Below are 26,976 nucleotides of genomic sequence, written 5' to 3' on the forward strand. Positions count from 1 at the left end.
CTCAGATAGATAAGAGAAAAAACCCTCCAGAGCAGTTGGCCTACCCAGTCTCTCAGCCTATCCAGTAGCAGGTAATAATCAACAGTCAGGTCCAGCAGAACCAGAACAGAACAGTCCCCTGCATCACTGTGACTCTGAAGGTCATTAGAGAGTCTAAGAGGAGCTGTTTCAGTAGAATGACATCTCATAGGGTTTAAAGGAGATGTACTGTTGAATGTCATCAGCATAAATATGTTGGAGATTCTTTAAAAAGTATGATTATTATTTATTTGATCAATTCAGCAAAACAGCCTTTTCAGTAGATTGCATTCAATCACAAGCCAAGTTTCATGATCTTGTATTTGGGTTGCATCAGGTTAGCTTTACATGTTAATCTAGTTCACGTTACTAATGAGGTAATTTCAAATATTAACAGTAGTAACAGATAGAATAAACATGTTAATTTCTACTTTTCAAATTAGCAGATTACAGGGTTACAGAAAAGAAGTATGCTGAATGCATCGTTAATTTTTTTGGCATTTATTTATTTTTGATGAAGCACAAACTTGTTTATCCTCTTGATGATTGTTGACAGCAGTGATCCAGGCAGGCTGATTTGGCTTCCCTTAAAACCGATTCCACGTCCTTCAAGTGTAGCTTGAAAGGGAGGAAAGAAATTAGTGTTTGAAAAATTAGGGTGGCATTTGAAAAGGGATAGTTTTTCATCCATCCTTTATGTGAACTGCTTATTCCTTATTAGGGTTGCAGGGAGCTGGTGCCTAACTCAAGTAATAACCCGTTGGAAGGCAGGGGCCACCCTGGACTGTCCACAACTCCATCACAGGGACACGCAGGGACAAATGAGACAGGCAACCAGTCACACACTCACTTACAACAAAGAGGCCATTTCAAGTTTTCAGTTGAGCTAATGTGCATGTTTTTGATCTGTGGTGGGAAACCTACACATGCATGTGCAGAACACGCTAAGTGTGCACAGAAAGACCTCAGCTTGGATTGGAACCTGTGAGCTTCTTCTGCAAGGCTACAGTGCTACCGACCGCGCCGCCATGCAGTCTGTTTGCCTTTTGATGTTACAAAATAGGTGCAGAAATTAAGGGAATTCTTTGGTCTCGTACCTTTGGAAATGGATACTTCGGTGGTGCTGGGGCTTTGTCCCTTCTAAAGTCCATCATGGTGCCACATTTTGCTTCTCCATCAACCCAAAAGCCTTCATAAAGCAGACCTTTTTCAGAATAGTACAACTTCCCGTCGCCGTTCATCTTGCCATCTTCCCAGGTGCCTTCGTACAGTTTTCCATTAGCTTCAACAGAAGATGGAAATGTTTTCATTGGGGGAGTGCAAATAACTGCTCATTTTTTATCAAAGGTATGTATAGCAACATTCTCTTACAGAATAAGTGTCCTTGCCCATGACTTTTATCCATCTGCCACTCTCCCACATAGATGTCGCCATTCTCATAGTGCATCGTTCCCTTACCACTACGTTGGTCCTCACTCCACTCTCCATCATAGACTGCCGAGTTGTTGTAAAAATACACCCCATAACCCTGAAAAGACATAGAGCGAAAGTATACTAAACAGAGCGTGTGTTCATGTTAGATTTGTGTGTTGTAACAGACTGTGAGACATTTACATGCTTCTTCCCATTTTTCCATTCACCAGCGTACTTCCTCACATACTCCTTTGATTTTAGGAGTAACACGCTATAGGTTCCGTATCCATTACGTTTTCCAAATTTCCATTCCCCATCATAGATGGCACCAGCTTGTTTCCACACCTGAATTCCCTTGCCTTGAAAAACAACACAGGACAATATAAAAGTTTTCAATTTACATGATGGTTTTTCAACAAATAAAGAAAGAAAAATCCAACCATGCTTCTTGTTGTTGAGCCACTCTCCATTGTATTGATTTCCGTTGACTGAGAAAACTGTGTGTCGAAGTACACATTTCTGTGATTTCATCTCTTTCAGTCTTGAGACTGAAGTTTTCTTAGTTAGTTTGTAATTTGGCATCACTTGGGGAGGTGTGGTGACGTTCTGTGTAAGAAAATAAATCATGAAAAGATATTAGTTGATTTTCAGTCATTAAACAAATAATAAATCTCATTACAGCAAGTATAACAAAAGCATGGCCCGGGGGCCATTTGAGGCCACGAGAATGATTTTGTGTGGCCCAAATTTCATTTCTTGAACTGTAGGATTTGTTTCTCCAGCATGCTGAAGATGTCATGTTCATTTTTACTAATATGTTTGAAGCGTAGAGCTGCAACCCTCGCAAAATAAAATTAGAGTGATATCACGTTAAGACATCATAATTTTATTGATCCAACAATCTAACGTTCATGTTTGTACAATACACTATCATGTTCTTACCATAGCATGTTCAAGTCTGTGCATATTTACCACGTTTGGAGAATATAATGTCACATTCTTACAATATACAGTACATATTATATTGTATGAATGGGACATTTATATTGCACAAACATGATAACATGTTGTAAGAATGTGAAAATTATACTGTCAAAACAGTAAAGTTAATGTTAGAACGTGACAACCTTCCAGTTTGTTTTGCGAGTGTTTGTGGCATCTCTAAAAGTTGCCACAAATACAGCCCATTTTGAGCAGTATTTTATGTATTGTTTTTTTTTTTACTTTTTCTTTTAAATAAATCACATTTTTGCTGCATGCAAGGATTTTTAACTTGAGGATTTTATTTTGGTTTTGAAAAGTTTGGACACATAGCCTTTGCCTAAACAAAAGTATTTTTACTGAAACTAGAAAATGAGCTGTACGTACATACGTGTGTAAACATCTATTTTTAACAGATCTTTAACGGCTTGTTGACAGAAAATACACTCAAAAACGAATTTTTAGCTTGAAAAGAAGGATGCCTTAGAGATGCGTCCACGCAGATGACCCACTTAAATAGTCTGCACATAAACTAACGCCATTGGGCTACCGAAGAATGAAGACTTGTCTAACCTTTCCTCTTGATCCATATATGCCGATTGATCTAAAGCTGAGAAAACAGTTTTGTTGTATCCTAGCAACAGTAACGCCTGCTGTGATTGGTGTGGCTTTAATCAAAACTTTGTAAACATTGAATCAGTAAAAGAAATGAAACTGAAGAAACGGTGCTGCCGATGCCTGAGAAAATTTTTGTTTTTGTTTATTATTTGCGCGTTTGTTTACTTTATGCGGGTTCACCATCAGATCATAAACGTTTAGCTGACTGGTGGAAGTGCGCATGCGCCAAGCAGTACAATTAAAACGCCTCTGAGTGGGACGGACGGAGCGCGAGCCCGCTTGGGGAAGAGTCGAGGAGCGAGGAACCTTGTGAAGCGTCCTCTTCGTAACTCCCTCTAGTGAACCACAATGTCCAGGCAACATTTCCAGGCAGAATGGAATGACATTGACAAGGAATATCAACAATTACAGGTGACAGGAAGCCTTTAATGAGTGTTTGGTGGGTGTTTCTTCAGGCAGCAGCGTATGGTGGATGACACTGACAGATGCAGTAGCGGCTTCTAGTAGTTTGGCTGTTTCTTCACCATTCGTATTCGGCTGTTTGTTTGAAACGCAGCGTTGACCCAACACCTACTGTTAGTTCAAATGCCTGCGCTATAAACCGTGTTTTGGTGTGTTTTTATCATCTTTGAGTAGACTACCATGATTGTGTTGTTGTAGCTAATGTTAGCAGCAGACGTCTCGTCCTTTTTGTGGTTTCCACCGAGAAGCAGCTACAGTAGAGCAAGAACTCAGTGACATGGTGCTGTGGGTTGCACAATTGCTATCGAGGTTATGTGAAGGTCCTAGGGTGGTCTTGTCTCAATTCCTTTGCATCAATAAACTACTTAGTAGCCACCAAAGTCATCCTCTATCTTTAGTAAAGAGGCTAGCTCACCTTTTAGCTGTAGTTGACCATCTGGAAACAACTTGGAGCAACAACTACGTTAAAGTCTGTGGATGGCTTAGATGTTTAATATTATATATATATATTATATATATATATATATATATATATATATATATATATAAAATCCTTAAGATGTGATGACAAAACGGAAGTTTTCATAATGTCTTCTGCTAAATCTGTTGATTTCCTGGCCACTGTCAGTTCTGAGATATGTAGGTTTGAAAAATACAATCAGTGGCTCAAAAGTACATCAAGATGAGGAAAAAACACAACGACATCAAGTTGACGTTAAAAGTACAGAGAAAAAGAGGACGATCGTGTGAGTAATACTGAAGGGAAAAAAGCACAACTGCACACACTAACTACCCAATTTGCAAGATTCGAGGAATTGCTGCTATATGCAGAAATTCTTTGAAACTGTGTCATCGAGGTGGGGAATTGGCTTGTTGCCATGAACTTGATTTTTATGTCGATGCACATAATCTTGTACTTTAAACAATGTTTTCTGATATGTTGTCTTATTTATTTGTTGGTTTTGTTGCACCTCTGGGCCACCATTGAACTTGTTTACACTCCTGAAACCCTTTTAATTTATCATGTGCACTTCAGCTCTACTGATGTGAGATAACGGTCATATGATATAACGCACAGGCCATACAAACACTTACCTCTCACTGTTGAATGATGAGGATCTGGTTTCTTTTGGTGGTAAAATGGCATTAGAGGTTTCTATTAAATGAGCGATTGCTTTTCTTTGTCTTGTTTTGTGATCTAAACTCATGTGGAAGGTGGCTAGGGAAAAAATATTGTTCTATTCGGACATTAAATTTAGATAATTTTCATGAGAAATTTGACCTTTTCCTGTTTTAAAATGATCTAAATTTGTGCAGCTCATGTTTTTTAATTTTTAGACATGTTTATGTATTCTGACTGCCCATCTTGAAAGATTTTACTTAATATCATTTAATAACAAGATTTTATTAAGTTCTTGGTGTTTTTGTTTAGTGACCTAAAAATATACTTAAATCAAACAAATGAAAAAACAAGACGACTTTGGAATATTTATCTCACATTTTTTATAAAGCGTTAGGACTGATTGGCTCTCAGAGGTCAAATAATATCTGATTGTGTAGTTTTCAGTGCTCACAAGAAACTGCCCAAAAATCTATTTTCCTATTTCTATAAAACTTGATCTATTCTGTCTGACCTCACCTGTATTTGTTTCATTTCTAGGAATCTCATAAATTATACAGACACAAACTTGAGGAACTCACCAATCTTCAGGCAACATGCAGCAGCGCCATCAGTAAACAAAGGAAATGCCTGAAAGACCTGAGGTTTACATTGAACAAGTGAGTACCCCCCACCCATAGGACAGACATTTAAGTAAAATGGACTTGTCTAATGGATAAACTTCAACAACTAGTAAATGGGTTACTTCTCCAATTCCATGCTGTAGTTATTTTTTTAAAACACAGAGCAGTTTTGTTTACCTGTTTTCCCGCTACGTTTCGTTTGCGGCTGCAAACTTCCTCAGGCGTCAAGCTTTTTACCTGAAAACTGAAGACATTACTACCAAAGTGGTGACATTTTGCTGGTCCTCACTGTAAAAAAATAAAATAAAATAAAAAGTGAGGCGTGAACCGGAAAAGCAGATTATGAAAGAACCGATAACGCTCGAATCGTGCATTCTTCCTGATTTGTTTTGATAGTTTTGACGTTGACATCATCCTAGAGTGCAACGTTCTGTGACTCTTAAAATGAAAACAGTGAAAACGCTAGCAGTGAAGGGCTTTTCTGATCAGGAAACGGCTGGCAGTGAATGAGTTTAGTTTTAGTTGGGGTTAGGAACAGACCGGTTAGGGTTAGGCACAATCCAGCCATTAAAATGAATGTAAGTCAATGATGGTCCTCACAACGTGTGTGTGTGCGCGCGCGTGCGTCTCTCTGTCGACTGAAACGGCAACCAAAAAAATGCCATCTTCTTTTTCCAAAAATAAAGTTAAAGCCCCATTAGTCATCATCACAATGGTGAATTTCATCTCTGCATTTGACCCATCCCAGTTGGCTGTGCTCGGGAACTATTTGGAGATTTAAACCCCCCAATCCAACCCCTTAAAGCTAATTGATGTCAAGCAGGGTGACATTGGGTCCCATTACTAAAGTCTGTCGTATGACCTGGATAGTTTTGAACTCTGATCTTCCAGTCCCAGGGCAGACCCTCTACCACTAGGCCACTGAGCTGGTGCAGATGCTCAGAAACAGCAGCATTAAAGGTGTGCATGTCATGATAAAGGTTTTGGTCAAGTATAATAGGTTAAAGATGAGGAACTCTAGGAAAATTTTTTTTATGAATATTTCTGATTATAATCGGTCACTGTGACTTTCGTGCAGGCTGAACATGAAAATAGTCTCCTACACCTATCTTACCATACCAAGTTTATTTATAAAGCACATTTTAAAATAGCATGACAGCTGACCAAAGTGCTGTATAGTAGTAATAAAAAGGAAAACCCCCAAGATAAAAACAAGTTGAAGATCATATAAGAGATAAATGTGATAACCTAAAAATTTAAAAGAAACAACTAGAGTAAAAAAAAAGTCACAATAAAAACATAAAAAACAATAAAAGCTTGGTCACTGATCAAAAGCTAAATGATAGAAGTAGGCCTTCAGGACAGACTTGAGTCAGCATATCTTCTGCATTAGTTTCTGATAGAAAATAGATGGTGAAACTTTAGGATTTGAAAAGCCTCACACTGTCACTTACGTTCTTGAACTTTTCCATCTTGACTCACAACGGGGAAGGCTGTTGTTGGTTTGGCGTCCAAGAGAGCTGAGCATATCTCGGCTAGTAGAAGCTAACTGTTAGCATTAGCAACTTCACCACACCGAAAAACTCCTCCAAGCTTGTTATTTGTGGCGATAAAACGTCAACATGGCAAGTCAGATGAGCCGCGTTGCTGTTGGTCGATCTGAGGCGAGATGTTCAAATATCAGGAAATAAGACTCCAAATCCAGCCATCTGTAGCTCAGCTGTGATGTGGGTCACTTCTAGTTCCTGGAAATGGTGCACCAGTGTTCTTTGCCCCACGAGAACGACTTGCAAGTCATTCATTCCTACTAGAGACCACTGCAGATGTATTGATTAAATGAGTGTTCCTCACTTTTAGTAGATCGTTTATATTCGATGACATTTTTCATTCTCCAGTTAGTAAATATTTGATCTCCTCTGCAGGTGTGCGCAGTCATGTGACGAGAAAGAGCTGAAACTAATAACAGACATTAAAACACAAATCAAAGAGCGGGAGCACGCTTTCTTTGACATGGAAGCATATTTACCAAAGAAAAACGGGTACGGTCATGTGTATATTCACTCGTGTTCTGACTAGTGTTGGCAAGTGTTTAATCACCGTTCATGATCACTTTCAGACTGTATCTGAGTTTGGTCCTGGGTAACGTGAACGTGACGCTTCTCAGCAACCAGGCGAAGTATGTGATGCATTTAGCCCAGAGGCAGCTTAAAACGCTGCATTTAGACTGTCAGCAGTCACCTGTCTCTCTTACACAGGTTTGCCTATAAAGACGAGTATGAGAAGTTCAAGCTTTGTCTGACAATAATCCTGATGTTTGGAGCTATAACCTGCCTCTTCTTTCTCAACTGTCGGTGAGATAACGGCCTCTTTGGAAGTTTTAGTCTTTAACTGTTTGTTTTTTATTCACTTTCTCCTACTTTTAATTTTTAGAGTCACTGATGAAATCTTCAACTTTCTGCTGGTGTGGTATTACTGCACGCTGACTATCAGAGAAAGCATCCTCGTCACTAACGGGTCCAGGTGTGTGACACCAGTCAGTTGGCTCAATATAAATTGTTGGATTCATAATTGTCAGAATGTAACTAAAATCAGATTTTATTTTGAAAATATTGCTTGTTCCTCTTGCTTCAGGATCAAAGGTTGGTGGGTTTCCCACCATTATGTGTCCACCTTTCTGTCAGGTGTCATGCTTACTTGGTGAGAGAAATTCTAACTCATCAGAACATGCAGCATGTCGGCGGTCCCCTTTGTTCCATTTTGTTTTCTTTACCTTTTTTGTTCTTGTCACAGGCCAGAGGGGCTAATGTATCAGATGTTTCGGAGCCAGTTCCTGGCTTTCTCCATTTATCAGAGTAAGTTCGTTATTCCGGTAGAGGCTGTGTGATCTCTGATCCAGAACTGCAAACTAAATGTCTTCACAACCCTTCATCCTGCCAGATTCTGTTTCACAAGTGTCTTATTTTAGCTGACTAGAAATAAAAATAAATGCTAAATTTGATAAGAAGTAAAACAAAAGCTCTTCAGACTCAGCTTTTGATTAGTTAATCATAAAATTAGATAATCAGAGTCTACCTGATTGCTAGTAGGCACGGTTATTTGGGAGGAGTTTTACATGATCAGTTTTGAAGTGTAACTCCTACTTTTGATTGGCTTCTTTAAAGACCAGTTTTCCCCTTCTTCACTGTCGAAGTCCAGTTCAAAACGAACTCGAGGTTTAAATGGAACAGAACATGTTGTCCGTTTCCAAAGCTAACCCATCTCTGGCTTCATGTCCTGTTCAGCTGCTCCAAGCTGAGAACACACACTTTGTACCCATAGCGGTGCATGATGATCGCTCAGAGGAGTGCGGGATGGTCAGAGGGCAGGTTGATGGATGGATGGATCAGGGTGCAAACATTAAAGCTGTTATAGAAAATTTAGGAAACAAGCTAGCTTAAAACATTTAATTCATGCCTCTTAACTACCTTCTAACATATTATAGCTATTAATAAACTGTGGAGATTAAAAAACAATAGAAAAAGTGGTTTTCTTGCATTTGCCTAAAAACCATTGCCAGTAACACGCCTCGGACCCAAAACAACCATTGGACCATTCGGTTGTGGATCCCGCCGAACCGCTGCTTTTCTGTGGGTCCTCCATTCATCACGAAGGTTCTGGAGGAGTCCGTTAGGACTGATTCGTTTAGGTTTAGCTGTCCACACGATGGTGTATCAGCCAAAAGACCAGGAGGAGAACATGAGACTTTAACTTTTGTGGCTGTTGTCATCTGGTTAATAACATCCATACTCAGTGTTGCCAGCAGTCTGAAATGATTTGCCATTAAGCCAAATAGATAACAGCAACAGAGGTGACAAGAATAAACTCTAAAATACTTAATACAATAAACTTCAATCTGTAAATACAAATCCACAGTAAAATGTAAAGTAACTCAAATTAAGTAAATAAGTTAAAATGCAGAGAACTCAATCTAAACACTGAGAGGTGGCGTTTTCTGACTCCTAAAAGGACTTTATGCCATCACATGGTTAGTCACTACCAAAAAGTGTCAGTTGGCAGCACTCGCTCTTAGTACTGAGAGTGGAGTAATCCACTTAGTTGAAGGTAATTAGCGGCTGCTACCACTTCAACTTTAGGAAAAGTACCAGAGAATAGACAAAGCTCCTCAGATGAGAAGCGAAACGTCTTCAAGAAACCAAAGTCCAGTTGCCTTCATTTGAACCCTTTTGGATTACCAGAGGCTCCAAAAAGAAAGCCCCATTTGAAGTAACGGACAACAAAAGATGATTGGAGATGAAACAGTGAATGGTTTTCAGCACAATCTTGTTTCCTCTTTCAATACGGATTTCCATTCAAACCTCAGGGAAGGTACCCGAGGGAAGGGGTGAGTGCTCCGTGACTTTGCAAACAAAACCTAGTTCTGTAGATTTGCTATTGCAGCATTAACAATAATGTTCACAGTGACCGGATGAGTTTTTTTCCAAGGTAGTACATTTCAGAGGTGATTTTAAAGATTTTTAGACAAGTCATTTAATTTATTGGTTGCCATCATTATGTGAAGCAATATAATGGACAACGCCTCCTGCAGCACCTTAAGTCCACATTTGGATGTCATTATCTCAGGACAAACGTGTTTCTTCTGGATGTTTCAAACTAAATTCATAGAATATTTCTGCAAATGAATCAGAATGTTCTCTCTTTTAATAAAACTGATTTCTTCTATTTAAGATGTTCTCCTTATCAGTGAAATCTTATTCTACCTGATCATTTATCTTTTTTTTTCCTTCAGGCTTTGTTCAGTTCCTTCAGTATTACTACCAGAGCGGCTGCTTGTACAGACTACGAGCTTTAGGGGAGAGGAATCAGCTGGACCTCACCGTGGGTGAGTTGAACACTATTTTCAGTGCCAGTCATCCTAATCATTTGAACTCTTGAGCCATCTGCAGCGCCACGTCTGGAAAATTGGAGTAAAGGTGAAGAATTGAGACAGTCTGTTTTTAGGATGCAAGTGTAACTTTAAACCGCTCTTAAAGACCTCTGGTCTCAAATGGTTGTGCAGGGACAGCTTGTGTAGTATCCCGTTGCCTTAATTGCAGCTGTGTGTTGTTATGCAGAGGGATTTCAGTCCTGGATGTGGAGAGGCCTCACTTTTCTCTTGCCCTTCCTGTTTTTTGGCCACGTAAGTCAGATCGTTCTGATTTCTCTACTTTTAAGACAGGCGGACCGTGTGACAAAATATTTACACATTTATGTTTGCTTGTGTTAAAAAGTGAAATTTTTAGAGAAATATTGAAATGAACATCATCTTTGTGCCACCTCCATATGCAGACCTGAATGTCTATGCTTCCTTTGTGTTTGCAGTTTTGGCAGCTATACAACTCTGTGACCTTGTTCTCCTTGGCAAGACATGAGGACTGTAAAGAGTGGCAGGTAAGAATCATTCTGTAGTTTTAATATAAAAGTTTGGTTATGTGAGCGTCACTGAGGAACGTATGTTATATTTGAATGTGAAAATAGTCTTCTATCCTTATTTCCTACATTAGCCGTCGATTAGAGAATAGACGGGAAAACGCTCAGATTAGAAAAGCCTGTCTGATCGACGCCACACTTGCATTCTTGGACTTAACCTTCTTGGCTGGAGACGGGGAAGGCTGTTGGTTTAGCATCCAGGAGAGCAGAACATGCCTCTCTTAGTAGAAGCTAATCATTAGCATTAGCATATCCACCACATGGCAGAACACACTCGGGCTTTAGTTATTTGAAAAACAGCAATGCTGCAGAGTGAACAGACGTTGTGGTAGAGTTGAGTTGTTCTTAGCCAATCAGAGGTGAGCTGTCTGAAGATGAGGAAACTGAGTCCAAATCCTGTGTTCTGCTTCCCCCGTTGTGGCTAACTTTTACTCCCCAAAACAGGAGCGTCAGCCTTTTTTTTTGTTTGTTTGTTTGTTTTTTTCAGCTCACATGTATACTAGAGACCACAACAGATTTATTAAAGACCAAGTTCACGCATTTTTTCAATACATCTGCAGTGGTCTCTAGTATGAATTAACGTCTTGTGAATCGATCTCTGTGGAGAAAAAAAGCTCTGGTACTCTTGTTCCAGGAAATAATGGTTAGCCATTACAGAGAGGAGCAGAACACGGCAGGATTTAGAGTCTTTGTTTCCTGACATCCCACCTCTGATAACACGATTCTTCTATCTGCAACAAATTTCCCCAATCCAATTCAAATCTTCTGGATGTTTCAAACTAAATTCATGTTATATTTGAATGGCTGTTTACATGCACACTGGCTGAATGATCTGATCATACCGTGAGGTTATATGCACCAATTATTTAATTAGATTAAATAGGTTGGGCATGCACAGAGTTGTCTTTCCTGGAGAGAAAATAAAAGTAAAACGTCATGAAATGAAATGAAAAATGTAAAAACTGAAAAAAAAAACATTCTTCCTGCTTTCCTGATTCATTTGATCAATTTTTTGTTTTTATTTTGCTCGCAGAAGTTGTTTTATTCAGTGAATAACTGCAGGTTTATGCTTTGCTGTGTTTTATTGCTGACAATATTAATAAGGGAGGGTTATCCTTGTCTCTGCCTCTTGATCTGCTGCTCCGCGAGTTTGATGTGACGGCTGGGCGCAGCGCTGTGGGGGTGGGTAGTGGTGGGGGTCAGTCAGCTAAAACTTTTGAGAAAAATGGTTCAAACTAAATAACAGGAGATGTTCAGGAAGTTTGGAAGCATGTGTTCATCATGTGTTAATAAACGAACCGCATCTCAGGTCATCTGCGTTAACAGGCTTTTACACAGATAGTCACCCAGAATATTTAACTGAGGATGTTTTTCTACTGAACATCAGCCTCCTTAAACTCAAACCAGGTCTGTTTAACTGATGTTACCCGGTCTTCTCTATGAGCACGTCTCTATCCACCTGCTGCAGAAACAGCTGCTACGTTCACAGAAACGGGGATCTGTGCTGCAAATCCTGCAATGAATCAGCATGTTTCCACTACAGATTTGAACATACTTGTCGAATGATTTGTACAATAATCGGATTTTATTTTACTTCCACAAAATGCAAGTTCTGGATTAGATGGCACTGAAACGGGGACGCTTGCCATCAAATTTAAAAGCCGTCGCTCGTTAATTAGGTCGTCATTATTTTAGTCAGGCAGTCTAAATGACAGCAGGGAGGCTTGCTAGCTGTTGTACACATGCACAGTGGGCATTGTTTTACCCCCAACAATCCGAATGGCTGTGTACATGCATGTCAATCGGAATGAGGATCGGACAAAACAACTTCTCTCAATTAGACGGGCCAAATTGGATCAGAACATTCCGATTGACATGTTTACATGCAGAATTTTTGATCTGATTGGGCATTCAATCCGATTAAATGTGCGCATGTAAACGTGACTATTGATGTTTTTCAAATAACACAAGCCTGTCTTCTGCCATGTTGGGGAGTTGCTAATGGTAACAGTTAGCTTCTAGTAGCAGAGATGTGCGCTGCTCTCTCCTGGATGCTAAATCAACAACAGCCTTCCCCATCACCAGCCAAGATTAGCCTGGCCTGTCAGACTCGTCCTCTGTGTAATTCTGCTGTCTTTGTTGTTTATGAGAAACTGAGTGTCGCTGTAGTTTTTTAGCTGTGGTCAAAAATGGTGTCTGGCGACAGCGCAAGCATCTTTCTTTAGCAGAAAGGCTTTTAGCGCTTCTACTTGTTTTGGTTTTAAAGACGTGTCCAAGTCATTTAGAACAGAGGAAAGAGCCGCAGCGAACTCCACTTCAGTCGCCGTGTTTATGACAAACTCTGCGTTATGGTGTGTGACGTACGCAGGGCCAGATTATCAGTGCAGGGGCCCCTGGGCACAATGTGCTTGCTTTTTCTTGCCATTTGTGAAAATCGTTCTTCACAATTTGTAACTGGTAGCAGGCGCGTTGCAAGATTTTCAAAAGTGTGGGGGGATGTTGTCTGTGCCTAAAATAATTTTATGTTATTCATCTTGTTAGTTTAATTTCCATAATAGCGGAGCAGGTGCAAACTTTAGACGTGTCACGCATGTCTCCGTTTTAAACATGTTTAAAATTTTCAGAATACAAATCCAGGCTCTGTCTCGTTAGATTGTTGTAACTAAAGTTTGTACTCGATGAAATTTTTACATTAAACCATGTTGAAAATGTAAGAAAAGGATCAGATTAAATCGTTTTTTTCCCCCTCATTTACAGTCATGAAGTACAGCGCAGTGCGCGTGGCTCTGGGGTTAATCAAGTTTTAATTGTTTCTCTTTGCAACAATCTTCACAGGAAGGCAAAACAGTAAAATGGCCGGTTACAGATATTTCCATTTGACTGCTTATTTTGACGGATAAACTCAAGGATATTGGTTGTTTTGAAAGAATTACCCCGACACATACTGATGCGCACACAGATGAGCTGACATTTTAATCGTTACGCACATCGCGGAGGTAACTAAATCAATCAAGAAATGATTCCCATCAGAACATCAGAGCTTTATACTGGACACTGTGCTCAGCGCGGCTCGGAGCGCACACGGTGGACAGTGGGCTGAAGATCTGTAGAGGGGTTCACAGCGCAGAACTACAGAGATGCGGTAAGATTTCCTCCCACTGAAGCGGTCTGGAAACCCGGTCTCTGAGGGATGAGTCACTTGGAAAAATGTTCTCTGAATATGAAACTTTGGCTGAATAGCACTTGTTCCCATCTCAAATATGGAGACGCATGATGCGTCCAGTCTGAGGCAGAATAGCCTCTTCAGCTCAGAAAGCACCTGTAGAGACATTTGATCACGCACAAAGTTTATGTGGAGCAGAAGCGGTCGGGCCACGGTAGGTGAAATGTTCCTAGCCTACGTGAAGTGAAATTGTTTAACTGTAACATTAATATGTTACTGGACACGCTGGTCTGGTTGGTTAGACCAGTGTTTGAAGTGGAAAACACACACACAAACGCACCAATTAAAATAATGGTGATAGCGGGGACTAGAAGCCAGGTGAATATGTATTTAAATGATGATCAGGCTGCTGTAAAATGTAATCTCCATCCACATCCAGACAGAATTATCCTTGTTGTAAGTATGTGTAGTAGGGAATGTTAATCGCTGTGTGTGATGGATAAATGGAAAAGGTATGTGGAACTATTTTGTATGTAATGGTGTAAATGGGCCATTTGACTGTAGATGAATATAGAAAATTTATGATGAATTGGGAAAACGACATTGTTCCTTTTGATTTTGAATAAATGGGAAAAGGGGTTTAGAGTTTAATAAGCACTAGCTTCCTCCTACTCCTTTTCGAACAGAATATGATAATTTAATTTTTGTGTGATTTTATTTTTTAATGTCTACAGTGACTGATATTATTATTAGTATTATTATAGTTATTTTTATTCTTATTATAATGTTCGAAATAAAGATTTCAATCATCCATTCATCCTCTATTCTGTCTCTATTTTCTCTGCTCTTGTCTGGGCTGGCGTAGCTGATGGTGCGGTACCCTTATGAAAGAGTCCTACGTTGAGAGGTACATATAAGAAGTGCAGGTAGAGTTGGAAAAATCTGCAGGGCCACAAACACATTAGGGAAGATGGACTGTAGACTATTTTTTAGCCCGTAAACGATCCTGGTTCTATTTATATTACATTATTCATGTGGATTCTGCTGGGATTATTTAGAGCTGAGAAAGGCGCAGAGCTCTGATCGTTCACGCGCTCCAGACAGATGCATCCTGAGAACGGCCACAGTAACATTCTCAGTGTCGCCATCTCAAACATATTTAACATGCAATCGTTTATGTCGGCTCATATCCTTTTATGTTTTCTGTCTTTTATTTGTGTCTGATACATTTTACTGCTGCGGAGCGCATAACCTGTTTCATCCTCCGGTGATTTCACCTCACCGGTGCGGCCAGTGCGCTGCGCACTTCGCTATTTTTGCGGTCGGTAGATCTTTTTTATCTGCAGTTCAAAGGTAACTTATAAGGTGAATATATATGAAGCCAGGTAGCAGTTTCTCTTTAGGATTGAGAGGAGATGCAGGAAGATAATAAACAGGCAGGACAGAAAAATAGTCAAATAAAAACAAGTTTGTTTTTGTACCTGGTGGTTGCAACAAACAGACACCATTGAAGGTAATCAGAAGTGAGAAACAGAAAATGAAATGATTCTTTCAAGGTTTAGAGCAGCAGGAACTCTGAGAGGCTGCAGGCGCATCAGTGAGTTTGCGGCCGCTGCGCAGGGGGAGGGGGGAGAGGGGGGAAGAAGGCAGTAAAGATGCAAAAACTACCGTTATTAAAAGAAATGTGTGTTAACTTAGAAAATGTGGGCACAATTTTAATTATTTGTCAATATTTTTCTCCAACGTTAAGACTGCTGCACAAAAAAAAAGACTACTGCTTGCGTGGGCCCCCTTGTGGCTGTGGGCCCCTGGGCCTGTTCCCAGTTTACCCATATTATAATCCGTCCTTGGACGTACACTACTCGGCGCTGATTGGCTCGGTTAGAATTCTCGGGGGGTGGGGTTATTTGAATAGGAGAGTTCCCAGACCCTTTCTCTTTCAGTTTTAAACAGAGGAGGAGTCTGGCAGACCAGGCTAAGCCAAGATGGGTGGTAATTATCAATGTGACGTAGATCTGTCTCGTTCAGACTTGAATCTGCACCGAAGGGCCTTGACTGTCTGTAGTGCTTGTTTTTGTCTTCTTAAACTTTTGCTTTGCACTATTTCCCATTGGGAAAGAGAAGGAAACCCATCTGTGGGTAATCCTGATGTCTAGTAGCTCCGGTTTGGGCCAACTGAAAACAATAAGTGCAATCAGGGGCTGTGAACAAGCTGTTTCTCTCCTCTCTGAAAACACTCATCCGGTGATCTAGGTCTCAACTGTTGCAATCAGCTGCTGCATGAACACCTGTTTCCAACTAGTAGCACAGCATAAGTTTGGTGGCATAACTGAAGCGTCAGCCCTTGTGTCTCAGCCCCTCCGGTGTGAAGACACTCCGGGGTAAAGACATACGTGTCTACCTGCGCGTGTCCACAGAGCAGGTACACAGAGCAAACAAACTCGACCCAGATGCTCCTCCACTGACACCTTGCAAAATTTGCCATTATCCTATACCTGTGATCACTGGCTTCAGAGGAGGGTCACACACAGCAAACTGCTTTCGCAACCTTCAAAACCTCTGCTCGCTAAAACCAACTCCCCCCGAAAACACCCACCTGTCTATGGGACTTTGGAACTGCCAATCAGCTGTAAACAAAGCAGACTTCATTACCGCATATGCAAACCACCTGTCACTCGATGCACTGGCTCTCACTGAGACCTGGATCAAACCATGTGACAATGCTACCCCATCTGCCCTCTCAATTAACCACACTTTCTCCCACACTTCTCGTGCATCTGGCCGTGGTGGTGGAACGGACATGTTAATTTCCAACAAATGGATATAGTCAATTGCTACCCATCACTAAATACAACTCCTTTGAATACCATGCCATGGTAACTGTACCAAAAAAATTATTTTTGGTCGCCATATATCGCCAACCAGGTCAACTCGTAGACTTTCTTGATGAACTTGACACCCTGCTCTCCTCCATTCGTGAGCACGACTGTCCCACGATGGTCCTTGGAGACGTGAATATTCACCTGGACAATCCCAGCTCATCAGGCTTCCTGTCACTAATGTCATTTGATCTAAAACTAGTACAAAGTCCTCCAAATCACAAAGCTGGAAAAGCACTTGACCTCATTTTCACCAAAAACTGTGCCATAGACACAATTTCCGTCACACCGCTGCATCTTTCCGATCATTACTTCATCCATTTCAGCACGACTCTACAAGGGAGGTCCACTGCTTCCTCCCCAATGGTCTCATTCCGCCGCAATCTGGCACCCAACCGCTCTCTTGTTGCCTCCACTCTTCCATTTCCCAGCACATTCTCTGCTTATGAAGTGAATGATGCCACCGAGTCACTCTGCTCCACACTCTGCTCTTGTCTTAACAACTTGTGCCCTTTAGCCACTAGACCTGCTAGATCCTCTCAGTCGCACCCTTGGCTAAATGATACCCTCCGGTCTCTATGCACCAGTCTTAGAGCTGCGGAACGGAAATGGCGCAAAACAAAAGATCCTGGTGATCAATTGAAATTTCATGATTTACTGTCCTCATTCTCTGCCAGCGTCACTGATGCAAAGAAAGTTTTCTACACTGACAAAATTCTCAGCTCTACTGACTCTCAGAAACTATTTTCGACATTCAAAACTCTGCTCAACCCTCCGTCTCCACCTCCTACCAACAATCTATCAGCTGACACCTTCGCCTCATTGTTCACTGACAAAGTGGCAGCTATAAGCAAACAGTTTACTCAACTGGCCACTCCTGAACATTCGCTACCTCAAACTCCTTCTTGCCCAACCATCTCAAGCCCCACTGCTTCATTTTCCTCTTTTTTCCCCTCTCACTGAGAACTATGTGTCCAAGCTTCTCACGTGCAGCCGCCCTGCTACATGCCCACTTGACCCCATTCCGACTAGGCTGCTCCAAGCTATTGCTCCTACTGTAGCCGCAGCAGTCACACATGTGATCAACGCTTCACTGACATTTGGTACATTTCCCACCTCTCTCAAGCATGCTCAGGTTAAACCGCTGCTAAAAAAGCCATCTCTTCCTCCAAATCATGTGGAGAACTACCGACCTATCTCTCTCCTCCCTTTTCTGTCCAAAATCATTGAAAGGGTGGCTTTCAAGCAGATCACAGAATACCTCTCACAAAATTGTCTGCTTGACTCTTACCAATCTGGGATCAAAAAGGGCCATTCCACTGAAACTGCTCTGTTAGCAGTGACAGAATCCTTAAAAGAAGCTAGAGTGACTGCCAAATCCTCAGTGCTTATCCTGCTCGACTTATCAGCTGCATTTGACACTGTCAAGCATAGCTTCCTTTTGTCCACACTCTCTAGCATGGGCATCACAGAGGAAGCACACGCCTGGTTTGAATCGTACCTCACAGGACGATCATACAGTGTATCTTGGCTTGGACAATCCTACCGTGCACCATCTTGCCACAGAAAGTCCACCAAGGCTCTGTACTAGGACCTCTTCTCTTTGCCATATACACCACCTCACTGGGCGAGATCATTCAATCACATGGCTTCTCCTACTACTACTATGCAGATGACACCCAGCTCTGTCATTTCCACCGGACGACCACACTGTCTCTGCACGAATACCAAACTGTCTCTCTGACATATCAAAAGGGATTAAATCCCACCATCTCCAACTCAACCTCTCTAAAACTGAACTACTTGTCATGCCAGCAAAACCATCCATGCAGCACAATATCTCAATCCAAAATGACTTCCTATCTCTGGCTCCTTCAAAGGCAGTTCGAAATCTGGGTGTTGTGATTGATGAACACCTGACATTTAAAGATCATGTTACCTCTGTTGCTCGTTCATGCCGCTTTGCGCTGTATAACTAATGAAAGATCAGACCATACCTAGCACAACATGCCACCCAGCTCCTGGTGCAATCTACAGTCCTCTCCCGCCTCGATTACTGCAATGCCCTTCTAACTGGCCTTCCAGGCTGTACTGTGAGACCTCTTCAAATGGTCCAGAACGCAGCGGCGCGTCTGGTCTTCAATCAGCCAAAAAGAGCACATGTCACCCCTCTGTTCATTGAGCTCCACTGGCTACCGCTAGCAGCACACATCAAATTCAAATTGCTAAGACTAGCATACAAAGTCCAAGATGGTATGGCTCCCATCTACCTGAATCCTCTTGCAAAGGCTTACGTCTCGGCCCGGCCGCTCCGGTCATCACAGTATCGTCGGCTAGCAGTGCCTACACCACGCTCACGACAATCCAGACTCTTCTCATGCATCATTCCACAAATGTGGAATGACCAACCAAGCACTACCAAAACAGCGGCTTCCTTTTCAATTTTCAAGAAACTCCTGAAGACCCTGCTCTTCAGAGAGCATCTTCTATACTAGCACCCTCCCTGCGCACATCCCCCCTCTCTACTGTCCACTCCTTGTTCCCTCCTCTCCATGATTGATGTCAAGTTGTTGTTGTTGTTATTGTTGTTGTTAGCCTCAAGGGCAACATGCCGATTATCACTTGTAAGTCGCTTTGGACAAAAGCGTCTTCTAAATACATAAACATCTGTGTGGCTTTTCTAATCCGAGCATTAACCCCCCTCATCTATTCTCTGTCAGCGGCTAATACAGAAATTGGGTAGAAGACCATTTTAACGTTCAGCCTGCATGTCAAACTTGGTGACCAATCCTATTTCAAAAACAAGTTGAAAATGGTTTCTCAGTGAACTTGGTCTTTTAATAACCAGTGTTTGTCCACTGTAAGGAAATCTTTTTCCCCTATTAAAATGTGCCTTTTCTCTCTTTTCTGACAGGTGTTGATGCTAGCACTGACCTTTCTCGTCCTCTTCCTGGGAAATTTCCTCACAACTTTAAAAGTTGTCCACCAAAAAATTCTAAAAAATGATGAGAGCGTGCAAAAGAGTGACTGAGAATACCTCAACGAGACGTCTGTGATGCTCCAGAAGGCCAGTAATTATGAATCAAACACGCACAATTGCTTGATGGGCCGACCACAGAATGATCCGTGAGACGACAGAGCTGAAACCACAGTTCATCTCCGTCTTCAGTGACATCAGTGAGCAGCTGCGTCTAGCCAAAGTCTCCTGCAAACATGCTCCTACTTTCTAATGACTTGATGTTGCTATGAGGTGGGAACAGTGGGAATAATCACCAAATACTACGACCAGTCTGTTATCCTGCTTATAGAAATTGTGGAGGGAATCTGTTTCTTCTGTGTTTGTGTCAGAGTGCATGGCCTTTAGAGAAGCTTCTGTTCTGATCATATGCAGTTAAACGAGGACAGGTAGCAGAACATAGTTTGCCTTTTGAGACACGGCGTCTGCAGTGTGCATACTTCAGTGACGTAGTAGTGATCCAACTGGCTCCAGCTGCACCTCATCTAATGAACTTCCTTCTTCTTTTAACGTCCTAATGTCACGTCATTTCACTGCAAACTGATTTCTGGAGATATTAACTCAGAAAGGTTAAATGCTGGTCCACAATGTTCACAGCTGATTCTGATATTCAAGTATGACTGACTTCAGTCTAGACTCGGAGGAAGTTGTTTTTCCATTTAATTTGGATGATAAGGGAACCTGTCAGTCTTTCTCCTACCAGCAGAGATTAAAAAGCTATACATGTTGGGTTTATCTGTCAAAGAAACTACAAAATGTTTACAAAAATGTAGAAATCTGTTTCCTCTAAGGATCAATGAGCTTTTCACGTGAACTGTTGTTACTAATACACTAAAGTATTACTGAGTACCACGTTACACTGGTGGTTTTAATCTGGTGAACAAAAACCTGCAAAATAAACGTAATTTATCACAGAGTTCAGATATTAAGGCAAATTCTTGGATTATCTTTCCATCTCGTTACACAATGTTGCAGAAATGCTAAAATGCTGCTAATGAGAAAGTTACCGTAGGATCACAAAAACGTCCTGGGTTGTTTTTCTAAATCCAGCCAACATGACAGTTTTTTGTAATATAAAAACTTTGTATTCATTTTTGTAGTTTTCTCACCTCCTTTTACATGCATGATTGCTCAAGACTCAGGACTTAAATGCCTTATTGAGAAAGAAAACAAAATACTGTTTTGTTCAGTAAACTAGCGTTCATCAGTGCTGATTCCTGTCAGCCATGCTCTTTTCATTTGTTTGCACTCTGAGGGAAAATTGGAGCATGCTGCTAGAAAACGTTAAATGTCAAAACTTCCAGACTACACAAAATAATAAGACGTCCATGTTTTTAATCATGTGATCTCATTTCATGACTGTATAAGGCACCTGGATGAGGGGTCAGTAACACAAAGCCATTTTTTGTGTCCAAATGTTTAACTACAAAAACATGCCTCAATAAAAACAGATATGCAAATGTGTCATGTGCATTTTCAGATCATATTTAAGTATATTTTATTGGTAAACAGTCTGGTTTACTTGAACTGCCGCTGTGCAGCCAGTGTACTCTTTCTGCCTCTAGTGGGCGCTGTTGGTAAAGCTAAGAGTCCAGCTGCAGGTTCAGATTTGTTCGTAACTCTAGCTGGGTTTTAATACTTGTATTTTGCTTGTTTGAGTTTTTTTTTTTTTATTTACTTTTTTGCTTGTTTGAGGTTTTTTTTTTTTTTTTTTTACTTTTTTGCCAGAGATGAGAAAATCTAACTACTTATTCAACTTTCTCCAATAAATAAATGTTTCAGAAATACAGCCTGCTGTAATTAACAGTGCAATGTGCTGTCAATATAAAAAGTTGAATTAACACTAATAAAAGATGACTGCATTGAAAGGAAGTTGACATGTTGTCTGCAGCATATCATGTTTCCTTTTGCGTCATTAGTTCTTGCATTGCACCATTCAAGGAAGACTGGGCGACACCTCAGTGGGGCCTGAAAGTTCTGAGTCTGATCTTCTGATCCTGTCATTTTCACATCTGACCAGAACACTGAGCTTTTGGCATCCAGCCTCTCCAAAATGAGAGAAGTGATCCTGAACAGCAGTGGGGAAACTGGAGCTTTATCTTCATAAAACAACACATTTTTTCTTCCTCTTGCGATTCTTCTGCCTCCGAATGAAGGCCAGCGCTCTTTGTGTTGCTTCCCTGAAAACGTCTTCCACGTTCTCCTGTTGTTTAGCTGAACACTCGAGGTAGAGCTCTGCGTTCATCTCCTGCCGGGTGTTCTCGGCCTACATCCAAACACAACAAGGTCTTAGGCTGCATCACTGGATATGGTTGGGAGTATTTTGGTTGCTCCCTGAACCTCTGAACAAGTTTATCTTCATAGATTAGTTGGTGTACTTTTTTTTTCTTACCTGTATGTAAGTGATGGGGGCCAGATTCAGGCTTTTCAGCCTCCTCGTGCACTCTTTGTCCTTTCTGAGGTCAGTCTTGCAGCCAATCAGGATCACCGGTGTGTCCCCGCAGAAGTGCTTCACCTCTGGGTACCACTGGATAATTGAAACACGATTTAAAGGTTTTGTTTACTGATTTATTCCACACATTTGCTATGTTCTCTAGTATTAAACAATGCCTTATAAGTCATTTAAAGAGCAAGTCACCCCCAAATCAACTTTTTTTTTTTGCTGATAAACTATATAAATGCGTGTCTAATCGTGCTGCAGACACGTGCAGTCAATAGTTTAGCACTTTAGTGCATTTTAGTTCAAATTTTTATTTTCGGCCTAAAACTGGCAGTGTTGTGCCGTTGTCAGGTAAAAACTCTGCACTGCATTTGAATTTAAATCTGCCATCGCTATTGGCTAAGAGGTATGCTAGAACGTTAGCTGGTACCATATGATGTCACAATGTTGTCGTGAGCCTGTGTGTGTGTGTATTTGTTAGCGGGTCCACCCTCTCGATCTGCTAGGCAACAGCATTTGGTGCATTTTTCAAACAGGAAGTGGGAGTGGAGTAATACTCTGGTAGGGGGTGACTTGCTCTTTAAAAGCAAAAAAGCTATGATGCTCCTGTTCTGACATGCAGAAGTTTGCTGGTGTAGAGGTGGACTGAAAAGAACACGATTACTCATTATTTTTAATGATATGAATACACCTCGCTTCTGATTGGCTAACAAAATGCATTCAGCCATGTTGAAAAGTCACCATCATCAAGACACTCTGCTCTCTCTCCTCGCTGCAAATTTTTTAAAAAGCCTTCCCGTGGGTGGGCGTGAGCCAAGGCCATGAATGCAAATTCACAGTGTGGCATAGATCTGTGAGGATTTTCGGATTGTAGCGTTTCACCGTCTATTTTCTATCAGAAGCTAACCCAGGGATTAGGTGTAGGAGACTATTTTCATGTTCGGCCTGCATGAAAAACTCTGAGTGACTGAATATAATCAGAAATAAAATGTAAAAACTGTTTTTTCAGTCAATCACACCTTTTAAATGCAGTGTCTGCTCAGGCTCGAGTGGACCATCTGACCGCTTTTTTTTTTGTTTTGTTTACTCTGCAAACCTTACAATCTCCTTTCTTCTTGAGTTAATCACAAGTGAAAGAAAGCCAACATACCAGGCTGTTAATCATTACCACTGCACTCGAAATGCAAACCTGAAACTCCACTTTGGCGGAAAGAGGCACTCTCGCTCTTTTGTGTCAGGTGTGTGACTTTGCAGGGGCGTGTACCTTTATCAAGACATTCTCGAAGCTGGTGGGGTTGGTGACGTCGAAGCAGACCAGAACCACATTTGCTTCCTGGTATGAAAGCGGCCTCAGTCTGTCGTAATCTTCTTGTCCTAAAGAGTCAAAAGCACATGAATAAAAAGATCAGGAAAAACGTGCACGCAGGTAGAAGACGAGATACACAAGCAGCAGGGCTAAAACCAAACCACTCATGGCTGCAGCTTAAAGACACACGAGAGTGACGAGGCTGCAGATAAACATGCAAACCCACATCCTGACTGCAGCTTCCCTCTCTGCTGATGAACAGCAGCAGCTCCAAAGTATGCGTCTTACTCATACACCTTCAATGTTATGACCCTGTTATTCATTATGTGCCATATGTTAACAAGCATCTGTAAATGAGCATTTAGATATTTCAATGGAAGAAAAAAAATCTGTTTATATTTGGTGATTAATTTGATCAATCATTTGAACATTGATCATTTCATGTGTTATTTATACGTATAGGTAACACTTTCCAATAAGGGTCCCTTTATTAACATTACTTAGTGCATTATTAAGCATTAATAAACTATTAAATTAGGTACTAACAACTGTTTAACCATATTAAGTAATGCATTGCTAAGCAGACACTCCTCCAGCCCTTTGCCCTAACCTTAAGGACATTTAATAGTTAATAATGATAATTTCAATAAAGGGACCCTTTGTTTATTAATGCACTAAGTAACGTTAATAAAGGGACCCTTAATATAAAGTGTTATCTACATAAAAAATAATTATAATTGTAACTTATAATTAGAAAAATATAGTAAAATTCACCTAAGCTGCCATGAATCAAGATCACACTTAGTTTAATTTGCTTTCTGATCTTTTAAAATAAGCAAGAATTTGGATATTTTTTCTCGATTCTATTTCGTTTTAAATAATTTGATAAATTAGATGAAACAAAATGTTTAGTCTAAATTAATCCTAAACAATGGCTAATACTGTCTGGTTAGTGAAATATGGATCATTTTCTTAAAATAACCACCATACTCTGACCTTAAGCATCAATCTTTGTGAATTTTCCTCGTCAGTCTCTGAACTATGAGATGAAAAACTACTTTCACAGGTCAGGATGTGGCAGAACTTAAATTATAGTGAAAGTTTTACATTTTCAATCTCTTTCAGACTTTGGGTCAGTTTGTGCACCATTCATGTTTTAAATTTTAGGTTCTTGTGGTTTTTAACCATGTTGCACTGAAAGGCCAAACTGGAGGTGGTATTTCTCTTACCAGCTGTGTCATACAGGTTAAGTTTGATCTGTTTCCCTCCAACAGAGATGGTTTTGGCATGCTTTTCAAACACTGATGGAGCATATTCCTGTTTTGACACACAGAACGACCTCCGCTTCAGTTTTCATCACAAAAATCACATTCCTGCTTTCATTTTCATACATGTTTAGAATCAGAATGGGTTGAAATAATATTTATCTGTTTAAAAGATTAATTTAGAAGGTGTGTTAAGTCTCGTGGTAGCGCCTCTTACCTCTGGAAAATCACCTCTGTCATAAACCATGAGGAGAGATGTTTTCCCACAGCCTCCATCTCCTACAATTACAAACTTCAATTCCTCTATCTTTTTTCCGTTATCATTAACGGGTCCGGAGCCGTTCTGGGTCATATTTGCCTCCAAGCAGGTCAGACAGCAGGTGCCAGGAAGAGCTGGGCTGTTGTTTCCTCCAGATTTTGATCAAATCTTTAAAACCTGATTGATCTACATTTGGAACGGCTGAGATGATTCAGATGCGGCTTGAAGACAGAGGAACCGGCAGGTCTCATGGTAGCTCGGTGCTTCACCACTTCCTGTTCCTGTCACTCTGACGTTGTTTCCAATAGACCCTCTACACTCCTCTCCTGTCCCATCCTCCAGCTCAGATCTGAGAGCTCTGCATGCCGTTGCACGTCTGAAGCAACTGATTCTGACTGTTCCTTACTTCCTCTTCTGTGAGCGTTGACTCACTTCACACTGGGTGTGTGTGCTCACACACTGAGGCACTGCCTCTGCTGACTGAGCGTGGGTGTGTGGGAGGAAGGGAGAGTGGGGAAAAAAACAGCCAAGCTGACATGGATTCAGCTGAATTAGAAATAAACATGGAGTTAAGTCATAAATGTCCAACCTGGGATGCTCTGATGAAAGCGTGTGTGGACCTGATCTCATGAAATGTGTTTCCATGGAAACCCATAATGTTTGAATGATGCTTTACATCTTATAGATCTAAAAACAATACCACCTTCAGATTAGAGTGCTTCATAACTTGGAATTGAAGTTGTTTATTCATCACTGAACCCAACCTGGTACTCTCTCCCATCTCTGTAATTTCATTAAATCTAATCTGACACCAAATGATAAATAAATCAGTAAATTAAATATAAATAATTCAAGATTAGAAAGCTGCTCTGAGATCAGCTGAACATACTCCAGATGTGATGGCTCTGTTAAAGATCAAGGAAAAACCAGAAGCAGCTATTAATGGACATGGATGCCTGAGAGGTGTGTCGAGGGTATAATGTTGTTTATAAAAAAAGGTTTGTGATCATGGTTTAACCTTGGTGATAAGAGAGGAATGTTAAAATCAGCTCCGGTTTCGTTTTAGGGGCAAGTTTTACTAGAAGGTGGTAATTAACCATACAGGATATGGCTAGCTCTGCTTAAAATAGGACATATTTACAGTTTTTTATATCTTCTATGTACAAATTTATATTGCTACATCTAAATTATACTCATTTGTGTTTTTATATAAACTGCTGCTTTAAGCATAGGCTCAATAAATAAATGACAAAATACAACTTAACCCAGACTCCATAAAAACAAAGACACTATTTATTTACACATTGAGAGAGCACACAGTGTAAAGTCACCATATCATGTGAGGCATTAAAATCAATCACATGAAAGTTTAAGAGCTAGAAAAGAGTAAAAAGGGAAATCCTTAAAAAGTGACTACACCCAAAGAATGAACAAAAGACAAAGCTTCCGATGACTCAATAAATAAATCAGTAGGAATGAAAAATCGTCTGTCTCCCTTTGAGTCCACAGAGGCGAGCCCAGTGTTGTGCTATAAAAAAAAGATCAATTTCTAACAAATAAAAATCTGCTTGTTTGACTTACAGAGTGAAACTCGTAGCTTCACATTTGCATAAAGTCTGTAGAGAAAATGGGATCTGTCCTACAGGGTGTCCACAAAGCCCCTCGCTTATCAATAAACAAAGAGCAAATTGTTGAAATATTTTGTCGCCGTGCAGAAAGACAGCTGTCCCGCGGAGAGGCCAATCCCCTGTGTGGAATATTCCAGTCTGTCCGCGGCGCAGCCCGCCGGGGAAACTGGTTTCTCTCTCCTTTTTTTTTCTATTCTCTAAAATAAAGTCTATAAACGCCCTGATTGGTGGATTTACACCCAAACCCGTCCACTAAAGTGGCACTTCCTTTGCTCCACACACAAAACACTATCATTACACAAAAGCTAAGAAAATTCAA

The 26,976-nt window shown here is 40.7% G+C and overlaps 3 protein-coding genes across 3 annotated transcripts; 1 reads left to right on the forward strand and 2 right to left on the reverse strand.

Moving 5' to 3' along the window:
* Positions 1 to 503: 503 nt before the first annotated feature.
* On the reverse strand, positions 504 to 3,115 carry morn3 (MORN repeat containing 3). Its single transcript, XM_015941526.3, has 6 exons — positions 2,986 to 3,115; positions 1,872 to 2,037; positions 1,633 to 1,790; positions 1,390 to 1,546; positions 1,116 to 1,300; positions 504 to 636 (listed from the first exon to the last, which is right to left on the reverse strand). The coding sequence occupies exons 2-6, from the start codon at positions 2,011 to 2,013 to the stop codon at positions 550 to 552; spliced, it is 729 nt and encodes a 242-aa protein (XP_015797012.1). The 5' UTR covers positions 2,014 to 2,037; positions 2,986 to 3,115; the 3' UTR covers positions 504 to 549.
* Positions 3,116 to 3,269: 154 nt separating this feature from the next.
* On the forward strand, positions 3,270 to 21,223 carry tmem120b (transmembrane protein 120B). The gene is made up of 12 exons (XM_015941503.3): positions 3,270 to 3,441; positions 5,153 to 5,271; positions 7,158 to 7,274; positions 7,352 to 7,411; positions 7,491 to 7,586; positions 7,666 to 7,755; positions 7,867 to 7,932; positions 8,026 to 8,087; positions 10,022 to 10,114; positions 10,347 to 10,411; positions 10,594 to 10,662; positions 19,658 to 21,223. Exons 1-12 carry the CDS (start codon positions 3,379 to 3,381, stop codon positions 19,772 to 19,774), a joined length of 1,017 nt encoding a protein of 338 aa, XP_015796989.3. The 5' UTR covers positions 3,270 to 3,378; the 3' UTR covers positions 19,775 to 21,223.
* Positions 21,078 to 25,122, reverse strand: rhof (ras homolog family member F). Its single transcript, XM_015941515.3, has 5 exons — positions 24,988 to 25,122; positions 24,735 to 24,822; positions 23,464 to 23,573; positions 22,152 to 22,286; positions 21,078 to 22,025 (listed from the first exon to the last, which is right to left on the reverse strand). Exons 1-5 carry the CDS (start codon positions 25,120 to 25,122, stop codon positions 21,861 to 21,863), a joined length of 633 nt encoding a protein of 210 aa, XP_015797001.1. The 3' UTR covers positions 21,078 to 21,860.
* Between the last annotated feature and the right edge of the window lie 1,854 nt (positions 25,123 to 26,976).

The sequence above is a fragment of the Nothobranchius furzeri genome, chromosome 6, assembly GCF_043380555.1.
Source record: "Nothobranchius furzeri strain GRZ-AD chromosome 6, NfurGRZ-RIMD1, whole genome shotgun sequence".
NCBI lineage: Eukaryota > Metazoa > Chordata > Actinopteri > Cyprinodontiformes > Nothobranchiidae > Nothobranchius > Nothobranchius furzeri.

Excerpts from the sequence above, each read along its gene's own strand:
- morn3 (XM_015941526.3), bottom strand. The coding sequence starts at position 2,013 with ATGCCAAATTACAAACTAACTAAGAAAACTTCAGTCTCAAGACTGAAA. Across the intron at positions 1,791-1,871 it reads GCTCAACAACAAGAAGCATG|GCAAGGGAATTCAGGTGTGG; the intron begins GTTGGATTTTTC and ends TTGTTTTTCAAG. Across the intron at positions 637-1,115 it reads CGAAGTATCCATTTCCAAAG|CTACACTTGAAGGACGTGGA; the intron begins GTACGAGACCAA and ends CTCCCTTTCAAG.
- tmem120b (XM_015941503.3), top strand. The coding sequence starts at position 3,379 with ATGTCCAGGCAACATTTCCAGGCAGAATGGAATGACATTGACAAGGAA. Across the intron at positions 7,756-7,866 it reads CTCGTCACTAACGGGTCCAG|GATCAAAGGTTGGTGGGTTT; the intron begins GTGTGTGACACC and ends CTCTTGCTTCAG. Across the intron at positions 10,663-19,657 it reads AGGACTGTAAAGAGTGGCAG|GTGTTGATGCTAGCACTGAC; the intron begins GTAAGAATCATT and ends CTTTTCTGACAG.
- rhof (XM_015941515.3), bottom strand. The coding sequence starts at position 25,122 with ATGACCCAGAACGGCTCCGGACCCGTTAATGATAACGGAAAAAAGATA. Across the intron at positions 23,574-24,734 it reads TAACCTGTATGACACAGCTG|GACAAGAAGATTACGACAGA; the intron begins GTAAGAGAAATA and ends TTGACTCTTTAG. Across the intron at positions 22,026-22,151 it reads CCCCCATCACTTACATACAG|GCCGAGAACACCCGGCAGGA; the intron begins GTAAGAAAAAAA and ends GTTTGGATGTAG.